The sequence below is a fragment of the Fundulus heteroclitus genome, chromosome 9 (assembly GCF_011125445.2).
Source record: "Fundulus heteroclitus isolate FHET01 chromosome 9, MU-UCD_Fhet_4.1, whole genome shotgun sequence".
Classification (NCBI taxonomy): domain Eukaryota; kingdom Metazoa; phylum Chordata; class Actinopteri; order Cyprinodontiformes; family Fundulidae; genus Fundulus; species Fundulus heteroclitus.
Window position 1 is genome coordinate 24,515,804 of NC_046369.1, and position 16,549 is coordinate 24,532,352.

The window sequence follows — 16,549 nt, forward strand, 5'->3', positions numbered from 1 at the left end:
GTGTTTTATGTGTGGAGTTTACATGCACGTCATCTGTTTATTTCTAAAGCTGCACATGAAACTGTTCCCTCAGGATTCACGAATAAATGCGTTTTGTGATATTTGCTGCCTTTTTCCCCACCTCCTACATTCAAAGTATGTACACCGAGACAAAGACACAACGTGTAGGTTCTCAATCATTTCCACGAGGTTTGGGAAATTAGTTCTTTATTCTTAAAACAGACTCGACATAACAATAAATTAGATTGCAACATTTATACAAAACAAATTCCGGTTCACCTTCATATGGAGTTTAGAGCCTATTGGCTTTCACATGGAGTAACACAGTCAAACATTGTCACCAACCACAGAAACAAATATACTGCCATGTGTCACAGCTCTGTGAGGTACACTGAAAACTTTGCATTTCCACATTATACAGTACACATAGGACTGTAAGTCATGGTCTTCAACAGTTTTTCTTTTTTTTATACATAGACATGTAAAGATGAATTTCTTGAAGTTTAAGAAATGAAATGGTGTGACGATGCGATAAACATCAAGTTGGATTTAGCATGGGCATCCGAATACTGCAGCTGGTTATGGAAAAGAAAACGCTGGTGGGGTGTGAAGCTGCTGAGTGTGTGTGTGTGTGTGTGCATGCACATGTATGTCTATCGCTGTGAGGACCAAAACTTGACATTGCATGGACAATTGGCATTGTGAGGACATTTTGCAAGGTCCACAGAATGCAAACTGGGCTAATGGTTAGGTTTAGGGCTAAGGTGTGAAGGACCTTTAGGTTCAATTTAGGGTTAGGCATGTACCTGTGACCTTAGGTTCAGGGTCAGGGGATAGAAAGCAAAAGAAAATGAATGTAAGGTCCACACAATGATGTACATACCAACATGTACGTGTGTCAGAAAGAGAGCAGCTCAGGCGTGAGACACAGGCAAGGAGGTCATGGCGTGGGCAGGCAGCAGTGGCTGAAACATGGAGGGTGGAGAGTGTACTGCAAACACACAGAGAAAACAGAGTCATTAAGCATGTCACATCATTAAGGTGCAGGTTTTATTTAAGAAATAACAATAAAAATGGATGATATTTTACAGTTTTAATCTAAAGCTTTGGGCTAGAGTATTTACAAATCCATCTCCTCATAATAGAACAATCAACAATTTGTTTCAGTGTCCCAGTCTAAGAAGGGCTTGGTTACACACAAAATGAAATTGTTCAAGTGTTTATTTCTGTTTATTTTGATCATTGTGCCACATAGCTAGCGAAAATCCAAGTTTCCCTTTCAGACCAGTAAACAATGATTGCCAATGTGGAAATGTTTGGTTATGGCTCGTACAATCCTGGAGACGACTGCTGACTTGCCAGCTGTTCAGGAGATACTTTGTAAAGCAAACGTTCACAGATCCGACCGACTCTGACACAAAAGCTCCCCATGTACCAACCACCAACCTCCTCTCAAGCCCTGCCTGCACTAAAGATCTTTAAGGAAGATGTTAATAGACTCAGCATCAAAAGACCAAGAAAGCTCCAAGAGCTGAAGTTTTTCCCTCATGCCTGAGAGCCTGCCCTGACCAACTGGTCCCCATCTTCACTCGGATCTTCAACAAGTCTCTGGAGCTGCATGGGGTTCCTTCATGGTTCAAACGCTCCTATATCATCACGGCCCCAATGAGATGCACCATCATGTGGTTAAATTACTACAGACCCGTCTCTCTAACGTCTGGGGTCATGAAATCCTTTGAGCGACTGGTGCTGAAGCATCTGAAGGACATCATGGGCCCCCTGCTGGACGCCCTGTGGTTTGCTCACCAGTCAAACAGGTTGACAGATGATGCGGTCAACTTGGGACTACACCTCATCCCACTACACCTCGACCACCCAGGGATGTACGCCAGGATCCTGTTTGTGGACTTCAGCTTGACCTTCAACACCATTAACCCAGTTATCTTCCACTAGGAGCTCACTCAGCTCACAGTACTGGCCTGCACCTGTCAGTGGATTATCCTAGATCATTGGTCTGATCCAGGACGATGATGAGTCTCCATACAGACAGCAGGAAGTGGAACGGCTTGTCCACTAGTGTGGTCAGAACCTCCTGGAGCTTAACCTGCTTAAGATTGTGGAGATGATGGTGGACTTTTAGAAAACATCTCCCATACTGCCTCTCCTCACCAACTTCCTCACCTCTATGTCTGCTGCGCATCACCTCCAGTTCCTAGGAGCCACCCTTCTTTGGGACTCACACAGTCCAGCAGAGACCATACATCTGGTAGCAACTGGAGAAGCACAACCTTTCATTGGAGCTGCTGGTCATCTCCTACACTGAAACCGTTGAGTAATTGTTCATCCACCACTGTGTGGTTTGGCGCATCCACAAAACGGGGCAGGTCCAAACAAGGCGTAGAGTCAACTCTTCAAGAACAAACCAATCATAGACGTATCCAAGAAGTGGGCTACAGGTGTCCTATTCTTTGTGTTGAGACACTCTTGGACGAGGGACAAGGGACTGGACTGTTGCTCACTAATCCAAAGTCCGCTTCTAGATGAAAGTAAGTTTTACATCTAAATTGGAAATTAGGGACCCTTAGTCTGGAGGAAGTATAGAGAGGAGAGAGTGAATCCAAGCTGTTTGTGTACCAGTTTGACGTTTCCACAGTTGGCTCACTATTCTTTTTAAAAAATAAAGTCTGGAATCGAACCAGGGTCAGCCACGTTGAGAACTAAGAGCTCCGTAAATGGGTCACTCTCACTCCACCTGCACCATCAGCGCATGACCCGGTTCACTATTCTTTTTATCAAATAAAATGCAGTGGAACAGTATTTCTTTTACAAGACATATGCTGAAAATCTTCAAGAGATGCTGACTAAATTTTCCAGTAAGACGTAGACTCTGCCCACACTGCAAAAAGTACCAATCCATAGTTTAATGACCATGGTGGTATCACTGTGTTTGACCGGGCAACAAACGGACTTGATCTAAACCTCAGGAGGAAGATGAGAAATGCTAGACCCAATAACGCAGACTATCGCTATTACATCAACTTAGGCTTCTATCTATCTATCTATCTATCTATCTATCTATCTATCTATCTATCTATCTATCTATCTATCTATCTATCTATCTATCTATCTATCTATCTATCTATCTATCTATCTATCTATCTATATCTATATATCTATATATATATATATATATATATATATATATATATATATAAACAACTACAATAAGTTATGAAATCATTCCAAAATGAGTTAAGTTTGTATTTTCCCTTTTCCTCCCCAGATGTATATGTTTAGTTTTTACTACCAGAAATAAAACAGACTTGCATATTTTAGTTGAAATAGAACAGTGCAATTTGTCTTACAGTCACAGTTACATTTTGCGTTATTATTATTATTACAGACAATATAAATATTAATACAATTTATTTTAACGGGTATTATTTGAAAGATAACCCCATACTTGGCTGTTGTAGGCCACCGGTGAGGCGTAAGTGAAATATGTATCAGTGATGAAATAAATAAATATCTCAACTTTGGTCATAAATGCAAAAATATATTTAAATTATACTTGGCAGAAAATGCTGTCCTTGGTGCCTGCTTGGTGTTGTTGCTATTTGTTCTTGTAGTTAATATAAAGCCTTGTGCTCACTGTCAATGAAGGAGTGAAGCGCTGAGAGCATTGAGCCTTCTGGGCCTCCGTAGGCTGTGTACTGCAGCTCCTCAGGGGTCGGGGTGGGCTGGGACAGGCGGCCGGGCTGCAGGGAGGTCATGGGTGTGCTTGAGGTGTGGTTTGGACTCACGTGCTTTTTGTGGCGAGCTCGACAGTTCTGGAACCAGACCTGGATTACAAATCGCATTGATAAAATAAAAATAACAGCATTTTAAACAGATGACAAGATAGAGCAACTATTGTCCCCAATGACAAAGACCATAGCATCTGTGGCCTGTAACTGTACAAACCACATAAGCTTTACAAAAAAGAACATTCACTTTTGCACTCATTAAAATCCTTTTAAAAACTCACTCAAACAGGATTCAACACAGGGAAATCTGACTGACCTCTGCTTCCTATAAATAAGCCATCATGTACAGAGAGGTTCGAGATCTCACTGAGTGCAAAACTGAGCATACAAGACTTAAAAGGCATCATCACAAAGCCACATGTCTACCAACAACACGTCTTGGCGTCATGCACCGTATTCCATCGCGTGTTTAGTCTCCGTGCACAGACCTGTATGACTCTTCGACTCAGGCCGGTCTGCTCCGCCAGCTTCTGCAGAGTTTGAGCATCGGGGTTGTTGTCCTGAGCGAACTGAGCCTGCATCACCTGCATGTAAACAAGCAGAAAGAGAGAGAGAGAGAGAAAAAAAATCACTGCCTGTGTGGTCCGACGGAGCTATGCTGATGCGTCTGTCAAAATCCCCTCAGCTGACTCCAACCCATCTTTCAGATACAGAGTAGACAGGTATAGATATAAGGATTATTGTGAAACTGACATTACATGGGGGGGAAATAACTTTATTTTTGGGTAATTTATTGCTTTACATGGCATTAATCTGGGAACCTGGGTCCATTCAGTGAAAACAATGTCCAGAATGAAAACTGGCCACAGATGCTATAATGCTATAGTTTTTGTTTTGCATAAATACTGCTGCTGCTGCCTCAAAAATCTCTTCTAAAATAGGATTCGAATTAATGTTTGTCGTTTAGAGTTATTTTTCAGGGAAACCCCCTAAATGAGCACTGATCTGACTCATAGGGTTTCCTTGAGGTCTGACTTGCTCATCCTGATTTTTGACAGGTCCCCTTTTCTTTCTAAGACGTATAACAGATAAACGAGCTGATTGTGCTGCAGGTTGTTTTATGCATGATAGTTCTGAATCCAACAGCAAAATGAGAGACTCAAGCCAAGCACATGCTGTTAGTTGAGTAAGACATATACTGAAAACAGTGGAAATCTGCCAGTTAACAGAATATTGACCAATTCTGATCCCTGACCGACATTTTAGCACATCTCTAAAATAAACAATACATTTTTTGTGTGTGTGTGTGTATGTGTGATGCCTTAACTCATAACATATAAAGCAGTTGATTTAACTAAAATAGAAGGGATTTCATATAGGCCTCCTCCTTTTGAAAAGAGCTGCATCGGGGTCAAACCTTAAATAATTTGCTTTTATTAGTTCAGTTTTGCTGAACATATCAGTAATATATCAGTTTTTTAATGTATTCTTAAGAGATTGAAAAATCACCGTTTTTTGCTAGCCATGAAATTGTCAAAAATGCTGCTGATTTTTCTCATAACTAAATAATAATAATAATAATAATAATAATAATAATAATAATAATGCCATATAACTTGCTCAAATCTTTTGAATCAATTTATTCGGAAAATAAAATACTATTTTAAAATAAAACCCCAGTAGAAATAGGATTATTATTATTATTATTATTATTATTATTATTATTATTATTATTATTATTATTATTATTTTGATTTTACGAACCTGCAGCTGGTCGGCTGTGAAGCTGGTTCGTGCTCTCTTGGACGGTTTTGGCTGATTGATTTCTTGTTCCGTGGGCACCGCTCCCTCCATATTAACACTGTTTCCTGCAGCAGAAGCCTCTTGTCAACACAAGCCTCCCACAACATCAGATGCTCCATTATTCGATCACAACATGCATTAAAAAAAAAATTAATAAATACTAAAATATTTATTTTAAGCTTCCCCCCTTTTTTGGTCGGTGGCGAGCATCGCGCACCGCTTCGGCCCGCTCACCTTTCTCCACGGCCCGCTTGAGATTGTCCAGCATGCAGTCGTAATGGACCCTGCAGAGCACTTTGCCCTCCACCAGGGCGAACTCCTCCCCAGTGGAGAGCTGCCTCTTGCAGGAGAAGCAGGCGAAACAGGCCAGGTGGTAGACGTTCCCCTTGGCCCGGCGGACCCAGTCTGTGGAGTGGATGTTCCTGCCGCAGCAGGCGCACCAGGTGCCGTATCGTCTGCAAAGCAAGATGTCAAGAGACTTAAAAAAACCTTTCTTTTTTTTTTACCTCCAAATTATTAAGACTGTTTACTGATTTTCGTTGCTTATATATTATTTTTCACAAAATAATATGACAATAATAGTCTAATCCTGCACTAGTACTGACCGCTGACAATAAATTTTTAATCAGATTGAACATGTCCAAAAATTCAAATAATTTCAAATAATCCCTGCATTATTATTATTATTATTATTATTATTATTATTATTATTATTATTATTATTATTATTATTATTATTATTATTATTATTATTATTACACCGACACGCGTAGAGATTGTGCAAGTTCACCAAATAACGTGCGGGATAACCGGTGGGATTTTTGTTGATTTTCTGCAGTGGTTTGGCGTTTACAAGGGCCGTAAAAATCGGTTAATTATGCAGCAGCAAAAGCGAGCGCGCATACCTGAAGTAGTCCAATTTGCAGAAAACCTCCTTTTCCTTGATGTAGCAGCTCGCGTGGCTGCCAAGCGAGGTCTGGCACACGCTGCAGGAAAGACAGCGCACATGCCAGCACAAGTCGTTAACCTAAAGCAAAGATGCGATGAGTTATAGGAGAAGACGTGCTGTCTGAATGTGCGCAGAAATGTCAAACGCAAAGCAGTGAAACCATCAATAAAGCCAAACTAAGACGAAACCAAAAACAAAAAACAAACAAAAAAAAAAGGCGGAAAAAAAGTTTGTCACCTTTAATAAATATTTGTCCACTATTTCCTCGTTGCAGTTGGCGCACACGCTTCTGCCCAACAGAGGCGCAGAGGCCATCGCCTGCGGGGACGAAGTGTCTTCATCCAAAACCTCCACCGGCGCGCCCTGAGAGGGATCACCAGACCATCGGTTAGAAAATTACGCACAGGAACGCGTCCGGAACCGCGCGCGCAGCGAGCATGGTGTCCACTTCAATTTGACATTTTCAACCCAAAAAATGAAGACTATTGCTTGAAGCCACCACTAAAAAAACAAAACAAAGAAACTTCTCTAAACGTATATGTTTGATCAAGCTGAACCCAGATTGCATCCTCCAGCCTACCATCATGTCCCTCCTCTCCTCGGCGCACTTGCCCGGCAGCTCTCCGTCTCCCTTGCAGTCCTCACACATGACGAGAAGCTGCGCGACAAGAGGAGGACGCCGGCGTGTCAGCCTTAAATGCCCCCCGCACCTTCCCATAAATATCATGCCTTTTACCTTTCACCATGACAACGCGCGGCGATTATAGAAAGCCACAATGACATTTAGGAGGGGAAAGATAGCCATTACTTACAAAAACAGACAACACTTGAGCCGACACTTATCGCCCGAGCATTTATGTTCTTGAGTTTCTGAATTTGTGATTCGGCAATAAAAAAATAAAAAAAAACAGAGAGAGAAAGAAAGAGCTGCAGGTTAAACCAACCAACACACCCGTTTTACGCGTCAATCAGGAAACCAGCGCGAAGTCTGCAGGAGGAAAAAAAAATGGGAGGACTGATTTATTTAATAACAGCAATTAAAAGGAGCTTAAGTTCGCCACAAACGTCTACCCGGAGCAACCAAAAGGTGAAGAGGTCTCATTAACTACTTGAGTTTTAATTGCAGAATTCAGGGGAGGGGTAATTTTCTTTGACATTTCTTCAAATTGTGAAAATACCGAGCTGTCAGCTATAGTGGAAGGCCGGGCTGTATAATGACACGCCGAAGCCCACTCCGGATTAATTGGGCCGAGCAATTTCCGCTAATATTTATTCCGCGACAGGCAGCTCCCGGCGGCGCGGAGGCAGAAGTAAATCCAGCGCTCACCTCGCCGGTGGACAGCGGAGATCCGCTCTTGCTGCCGTTCCCAGCCCAGCATTCCACTTTAACTTCACTTTTCCAGCGCATATCTGGGTCCAGCACGGAGGGGGGGAAAATAAATCCCAATTTCCAAAGTCAGAAGCGTCCTGTTTTCCCTTTCTTTCTCCTGCTGGTCTCCTGCGTGTTTCTGTCTGTCACTCAGTCCGCTCCGAGCAGTTTCTGCAGGGCGGATCATTATTCATATTTTTTTTTTTCTCTGGCCGCGCCTCCGTTTCGAAAATAAGCTTCTTGTGTGGTTTGATGCTGGCTTGGCTTGGAGGCTGCACAAAGACTGATTATCACACTGCACAAGTCTTCGTTGCTCAGTCTTTTGCTGCTTCTAACCGCGTTTCTTCCAGACTCCATGCATCTCCCAGTCAACTCTGACCCCCACAGCATGATGCTGCCACCGCCATGTTTCATGGTATGGATGTCGTGTCTTACTTTTCGATACCTGTTGGATTTCTTATGCGGACCAAGAGGGTCAGTGTTGTTGTCCTGTGAGCAGAGCACCTTCTTCCATGTGTTTGCTGCCAAAATTCACGTTCTTGAAGCTGACCAATGACAGAGGTTCCGTCAACAGATTCGACAAGCTGAGCTTTCCATATTTTCAGCTCCTCCTGAGTCACAACGGGCCTCTTGGATGCTTCTCTGATTTATCACATCCCTGCGGGTCACTTTTAGATGTTCATTGCTCAGGGTTTTGCCTCAGCATCTAACCTTGCTCAAAAACTCCCCTCAGCTTTTCTCCTTCATCGTCGGCATCTGCCGAGTTCCTCGCCCTTCTGGCTGTTGTCTGTTCACTGGTGTTCTCCCACACACCTCTGAGGGAGGGTTTTACTTGGGGAGTTCACAATAAAGGGAGCCAAACACAACACGCATCACGCTTTTTCTAATGTTTAAGTGTAAAAAGTTTTGAAACCCATGTTTTATTTTTCTTCCGCTGGCGCAGAACTTTATGATGCTTCACATTTCTGAAATGATTGTATGTTAATTTAGTTAGTTACATTGAAAACACATCAGCTCATTCATTCATTCATTCATTCATTCATTCATTCATTCTTTCTTTCATTTGTGTAGCCTTTTACAACAGCAGACCAGACAGCCAAAGTGTTTTACAGTAAAATAATTTAGAAAAATCATTCAAAAACAGAAAAACAGAGAAAAGATAAAACATGAATAAAACTTAGAAATCTGAAATAAAATGCCACTGTGCTACTGAACCTTTCTGGATAAAAGGCCCAAGTCAGGGATTGAGAGGAGATGCAGAGAGAGCTGATTCCAGAGGCTGGGTACCATAACTGAGAAGCCCTGGTACCTCCCAGATTGTAAACTTTTGTAGATTAAACTACTCACAGCAAGGTAAAGTACCTGACAATTAATTTTTTTAACTACAATACCGTGTTCTGAATGAGATCTTTACTGCTTATGAAGTACTTACGCTATTCAAGTACGGTAAAGCTTTCAAACAGCAGACTTTTATTTAATAAAATACTTTGATGCCTTCATTGAATGCACCATACTGAATGCTTACATCTCACATTTGGGAACCTGTTACTGACCTTCATTGTTCGAATAGATGCAGGATAATGGGAAACAAGTCATTGTTGAGTCTGAATATCTTATCTCTTTCCTGGAACAGTGACTTAAATATTTTTCTGCCAAAAATTACTATTATTTTTGCCTAAATCAATTTTTTTTTTTTTTGAAAACCCTAAAAAAATGACCTTGGCCTTTATTTTTGAATATACTAACAATATACTATATTTCAGATATCATTGGAAATTTAATTATTCAGTAAAAAAAAAAGATAATTTTTTCAGCTGGGTAAAAAGTAAATGTTTTCTATTTTACTTTTATGCAAAATCTACAACAGCCGATGCAGTAGAAGTTGTAGACAACAGCATATTTGGGTTGAATAGAAGTAGAAAAGACAATGTTTCCTCCCGTCTGAGTAATGTCAAACTGGGGTTAAAAAGTGAAAGGTGTAAATGTGGATGTAAAGATGTTTTGAGTAGATCAAGTGGGCTAGCCAGATATTAAACACTGTCATGTTTCTTAAGGCTAATGTCTTCTTTTTACGTGCTACGTCCAGTCTGTTGGCCAGGTGCAGCTTTAAGCGTGTTAATTTCTATCTATTTAGCTCATCAGTCTTCCCATCAACGCCAACCGACTTCCCTGTCCCTGCTGAAGAATGGGAACCTCGCAGCAAAACATGGCAACCCTTGTGTTTAACTGTGGGGATGGTGTGATTCGGGGTCATGCACAGTGTTAGTTTTCCCACATTTATACCACATTAACTGTGGTTGAGAGACAAGCACATTAACAGGGAAGCACATTGCAGGAGTTGGCTTGACAATATGGCTCCATGTTCCACTGAGGTAGACTCTTTGTTCTTACATAGCTTTTTGTATTTGGTCCAAAAAGTCTCACCTGACCAGAACACCTTCCAGACGTTTTGCGTTCCCTCTGTGGTAAACTGCGGCTTTCTAAAAAATAGTTGTCCTGTTGATGGATTCTCTGGTTGGAGTTATGGATATCTGCAGCTCCTCCAAAGTTGCCATGGGCTGGCTGCTTGGCTGCTTCTCTGAACACTGATCTCATCTTCAGTTTACATGGATGGCTCTCTATTGGTTAGATCTGAAGGTCTAATATGCTGAAATGCCATTGCAGCAGCTCGTAATGGTCCTCAGTAGTTTGTATGTCCACCAATGGATGGTATGCATTGCTGACGATGATTAGGGATGCTCCTCATGAGATGACGAAGGGTGCCCTGGGGTCTCTCCTCCTAGATTCTGACCAGGGCATCGCTGTGCTCCTGGACAGTATGAGGTTCAAGGTGTTGGATGGACCTAAACAGAGTGTCCCAGAGACGTTCTGTTGGAGACCAGGCAGTATGATGGACCAGGAGCAACACAGGACTCACTGCACCAGCGAAGGGTCTAATCATTTCCGGATCCTTTTGCGTCCGTCACACGAGTTCAGAGTGAACGTGCTCTCATCTGTGAAGAAACAAAAAACAGGGCTCCAGTCCTGCTTTTAGTTCGAGACCTCTGACAGCCCTGTCCACCTCTCCCAGATCGACTGCCTGTCTCCTGTAAATCTCCTCCATGCTACTGAGACGGAGTTGGGAGACACAGCAAACCTTCTGGTGATGGCACATGTTGATTTGACACCATGGAGTTGTTCCCCCTTGTTCAACTTCTGTAGGGTCCAGCTATCACCTCATGGTACCAGCGGTGACACTGACCCTGGTGAAATGCAAAATGACTGAAAAAGGCTGTATGTTGTTTCATTGTTGCCCCGTTATTGCATTTATTGTTAATTTCATTAACACCAAAACAGCAGACACTGATCAACGTCCCCCTCTACCACTGACCTGACCAGATCAGTACTCCAGAAGTTGAACTGACTTGTTATTATACTCTGATTAAAAGCTGTGCCTTCAATGTTTTGAGCAAAGCACCACAGTTAAAGCCACCGTTTCTCATTTAAGTGTGAGAGTGGAAATGTCGCTGCACTTTCAAAACAATTTTTTTCTTAGATGGAAAAAAAAAAGCATCTCATTTACATCTTACTGCTTCCCAGTAACATAAGCTACGCTGTTGGGAAGTCAATCACCTTTGCCCTTTCTATGTATGCCTCATAACACACAACAATAAAACAACAAAAGACAGCTAGAAATGTCCTTATTTATAGTGATCTACAACAACTTTCTGTAATCAGCGGTTAAAGCCCGATCACCATCATTAAGCACCAAACACCCTGAGCTGAAAATTAACTCATTCCCCTCAGACCATTCAGATGCTTGTTGGTTTGACAGACAGATGAACCTCTTGCTCGGCTCGCAGTGAAACCCACAACGTGGAAAGCTGCAGCGATATAGAAGGGCAGGATTGTTTGCAGTTTGCCAATTTAGCTCAAAATACCCTGATCGCCTGTTTTAGAGTTGCATGCAAATCCTGTGACTGCCCAGTCTGCATCCATGCAGCGACAGATGTTTGCAATAGGAGCTCATTAAAAAGGACAGCACCCCCATGGGTTACTTGTTAAGTTTAAATTCTTCTCCGTTCGGAGCCCTAACCTGATGGAATATCTCCTCCTGACAAACCATAGCCACCACTCACAGTCAGCCAGAGCTGAAGGCGTTTTCCTGTCCGCGGCTGCTCTGTTGTGGCTGGATGACAGAGGAACCTGCAGCAGCATGAGCCCAGAGTCGTATCGCACCATCAAGCTGGGATAAAGGAGTTAGCGTGCCTCCATCGAAATGTGTCCTGTTCCACCCGGTGGAGATGAATGCCCTTCATCTGATAACGGCGCTCAAACACCGCTCACTGCAAAAAAAACGCTTTCCAACCACTGAAATTGTTCACGCTGGAGGAAACTTTGGGGAAAAAAACAAAAAAAGAAGTCTGACCAGCAGCTCTGAGTTAAAGCAGAGAGGTGAAAGTCCACCAGACCGAGGGGGTCTCAAACAATTTTGAGAACTTCTCCCCGACACAAGTCAAAGTCTTTCTCACCTCAGCGCGCCATGTGCCAGAGCTGATAGGAGCGTAGATGTGCGGACAGATGGAAAATCTCATCGTTTAACAGTTCGGTGTTTTCATTTTTGAGCGCCGCATGGCTGACTTTTCGAGCGCGTTGCGTGATGTGGATCGGACAAAAACAACATCTCATCCATCAACAGCAGAACAAACTCGTTTTACCGCCAACAGTGTGAGGATGTGGCTACAGTTTGAGGTCTTTTCGGGCTCCGATTGTTTCTGTGAGGCAGAAAACAAGCCACTGATTAGATGCATCAAAGATAACTTACAGCTAGATTTGTTTGGATCTTGAGGTTGTTCTGGAATATTTGACAGCGACATAGCTGTTCAGTGCGGTTCTAGCCTACTTTAATAATCCCAATACTGACCGTTCTGTGATTATAAGGTAAACCAAAATTGTTCACACTCCTGAAAGATTTAGGATTTAAGCAGTCTTTTAATTTTACCACAGTTTTACATTGGGTAGGAATTAATGTTAATGTTTCGCAGTGGCCCAGCTGCAGACCTGACTTAATCTGATAGAGAATCTGTAGCGTTGAAGATTAGGGGGATGGCAAAGAGGCGTTCCAATCGTAAAGATACTTGGGAGCTTATCACCGATGAGGAATTTTCAGATTAGCAGAGGAAACATGCAGAAAGATTGTTGTACTAAAAGTTTGATTACTTTGATGCAGAAAATAAAATAATGCAAAAGAAAAAATGGGAGAAAAAAAAGAAATGACAGTTTTGTTTTTTTTAATTCATAATCTTTTTGCATGTTGTTATGTTTTGAGACGTGTATGCATTTTCAGAAACAAACTTCTTGGTTAAATAAAAAAGAAATGTCAATGTAAAATGATTTTTGAGCTTGGCTGTATATATATATATATATATATATATATATATATATATATATATATATATATATATATATATATATATATATATATATATATATATATATAAACAGCTGTATTAGCTTGCAGTTTTACAATCCAGTTACCAAGAAGGTTAGAAAAGTCTCTGGTAGTGCTACAGATACTTTCAACTCATGAACATTTGCTAAATGATAAAGACACACACACACACACACACACACACACACACACACACACACACACACACACACACACACACACACACACACACACACACACACACACACACACACACACACACACAGGGAGCAGTCACTGTTTCTGTTTAGAAGTTTCTGGGGCTGAGCAGCATGACCAACATTATCTGATTTCCAGCCCTTTTATATTAAACTGAGAATAATGGAGGAAGGACTGCAGGCCGCCCAGTCAAACACATTGACTTTGTGTCATTAGTAATGAAAAGTGAAATCTTTTTGCAAAAAATACACAGGAACCGTTGCTGAAGAGCTGCTCATAGTTAATATACTGTATGTCTTCAAAGTTCCTATCATTGTACATGCATACGACGAGTATTCACTGTATACCTGAGCTCTGGGCACTAAAGAGACACCCTTCCATCTTCATAACAAACAACCTGGGTACTCTTGGGTTTTTAGAATAAAGAAAACCAACATCACATTTCTTAAACAGCTAAAATAAACCCTACACTAATCAGACCACGCCCATCAGAAATCAGTTGTGCCTAACAAAACAAAACAAAACAAACAGTTCCTTTAATAAAGTTTTGTTTTCTCTGTCCAAAAAATTGTTTTATGTTTTGCAGCATATAACTTACTGAGGTATTCCTGGATTTGATAAGACACAACGACTGAAACAGAGTAGAAACAATGGATGTGTCACCACAGTTATTTATTTATTTAATGTTATTCAGTGAAGTTATTAATGCAATAATTTTTATACTACCCCTTTTAAAGGTCTGTATCCTGCTATTATTGTTACTACTACTGCTACTACTACTACTACTACTACTACTACTACTAATAATAATAATAATAATACAATTAATAATAATTAAATTAAGGTTAATCAGTGGATGCTCCTGCTATAGTTAAGCCCAAAGTTATTCGTACCCAGATTTAGGTGTAAAGTTAACTTCCTTCCGCTAAGAAGTTTATTTCTGATAAAATGAAATAAGACTGCATCTCTCAAGACACAATATAACAACCAAATAGTAGTATTCAATCTAGTTTGGGGAGATGCTCTTTTTTTCCACATTTTTATAAAAAAAATTGCATGTTAGAATTTATTTCAACATTTCTCTATGGTCAGTGTAAAAATATTTATTCTTATAATTGATGAGCAGCTTTTTATGTTTTTATCACCATTCATCTGTAATTAACTCCAAGTCTTTTAGATTGGATGGCTTCTTTGCTATTATCTTGCTCTTCAGCTTCCAGCACAGATTTTCTATGCAATCCAAGTCAGGAGTGGATCTTTGTTTGCTGCAGGACATGTACATTAGCTTCTTCTTCGAGTGTGGACGTTCCCACCATTACACATGTTTCCACTCCCAAGGTATTTGCAAAAAAGTTTTTTTTCAAAGATCAGATTCTACTTTCACTCAGTTCTTTCCACATCAAAAATCTTCTTTTCTTCCCGCGCCTGTAAAGGGTAACTTAGATGACTGTAAACTGCAATCCTTGTCCTAAAACCAGACAGAGTGAATTGACACCATGCAGGATCTCTTTATAATCCAGAGAAATGTATGAGGCGCTCATCTGGAAATATTTCAGACACAATAAATGTCTCAGCTGTATACTGATGATGGCCACAGCTACACCTGACTCACCTGTAAGTAAGGGACAACGGGATTGTTTTTGTAATATTCTGTTTACTAGTTTCCATTTATGCCGTGGTATATTGTATATTCCTGACATCTATCTATCTATCTATCTATCTATCTATCTATCTATCTATCTATCTATCTATCTATCTATCTATCTATCTATCTATCTATCTATCTATCTATCTATCTATCTATCTATCTATCTATCTATCTATCTATCTATCTATCTATCTATATATATATATGTATGTATATATATATATATATATATGTATATATATATATATATATATATATATATATATGTAAGTAAAAGTTAAAAAAAATTGTCTTATATGAGGCATAATAATTATATGAATTATACTGAATAAATAATCAATTTAAATTGAAAATATTTCCCCCCATTTAAACTTTTACAGTTATACATTTCTGGTAAATTTGCAGTCCACAGTTAGGCAGCTTTAAAATAGCAAGAATGAGTGCCTCAACTGTACCCTACTGGACAAGAAAATGCTCTTTGCATTTATGAGCCAGCTGGATAATCGAAGGATTACACAACACTTCTGTCACTTTTAAACTCCGTGAACTTCTCTCTTTTTTGCCTCTCTACTAGCTTGTTGTGAAAGCTCTGCTGTCGGCATCATTCTCTGGATGATTTAGATTTTATGATTCAATATAGTTCATTTTAAAAGGTAGAAGTTGTCATTATATAAGAGTTAATTATAATGTTCTTTTTCTTTTATATTTTCAACCTGGCGGCAGCGAACCACACATGCAGATATTGGATTGATTTATGATATTGTCTCATAAAAGTCAGCATTATTAAATCAAAGAATGTGGGGAGAGTCTAGTTCAGCAAAGTGAAAATCCTCTGCTACTTCCACTTGGACCTTTGCTTTCTCAGGGGGGCTGCACCCACTCATTTCCTTCATTGAAATCAGCCGGACTTAAGGTGGTTTACAATTGACCCAACGAGTTTAGTGTGACCTTTTCTCCTTGCTGTAAATGGGTACTCATTGAATCTAAAGGGAAGGGGTGGGGAGCTGGATGAGGGGGGGAGAGGGGGTCGGGGTTGGGTGGAGGCAGAGGAGAGGGGGGTGGGGGTTTGGGGGGGTTGTGGGGGGTGGGGGGGACTGGGTGGAAATCACAGCAGTGAAAATGGCAGTGCAGTGAAAGAGGGGCCTGATTGCATTGGGACAGCATGCGAGACAGAGCAGCATGCTCAGCCCAATCAGCGCGGCATAAGGAAAAAGTGCTCTTATCAACGAGTAATGGCCCACTTGACAATCACACAGGCACAAAACTGCTCTATTTAACACTGATTGCAAAAACTGCCCCCCCCCCCCCCCCCATCTTAGAACGGCATGACTCCCCCCCGACATCTCCCCCGCCACCTCCCACCCCACAGTCGAGACCTTTTCCTGAATGGAATTTATAATCACCC

The 16,549-nt window shown here is 41.0% G+C and overlaps 1 protein-coding gene across 2 annotated transcripts; it reads right to left on the bottom strand.

Annotated features, from left to right (window-relative positions):
• Positions 1-176: 176 nt before the first annotated feature.
• LOC118564173 (LIM/homeobox protein Lhx8-like) lies at positions 177-8,147 on the bottom strand. 2 transcript variants are annotated; one of them, XM_036141311.1, is made up of 9 exons: positions 7,826-8,147; positions 7,079-7,156; positions 6,736-6,861; positions 6,455-6,576; positions 5,784-6,004; positions 5,511-5,614; positions 4,235-4,330; positions 3,653-3,842; positions 177-991 (listed from the first exon to the last, which is right to left on the bottom strand). In XM_036141311.1, exons 1-9 carry the CDS (start codon positions 7,904-7,906, stop codon positions 915-917), a joined length of 1,095 nt encoding a protein of 364 aa, XP_035997204.1. In that variant the 5' UTR covers positions 7,907-8,147; the 3' UTR covers positions 177-914. The 2 variants fall into 2 exon arrangements, with proteins under 2 accessions (XP_035997204.1, XP_035997203.1); XM_036141310.1 differs by lacking the exon at positions 7,826-8,147 and adding an exon at positions 7,311-7,384.
• Positions 8,148-16,549: the final 8,402 nt, after the last annotated feature.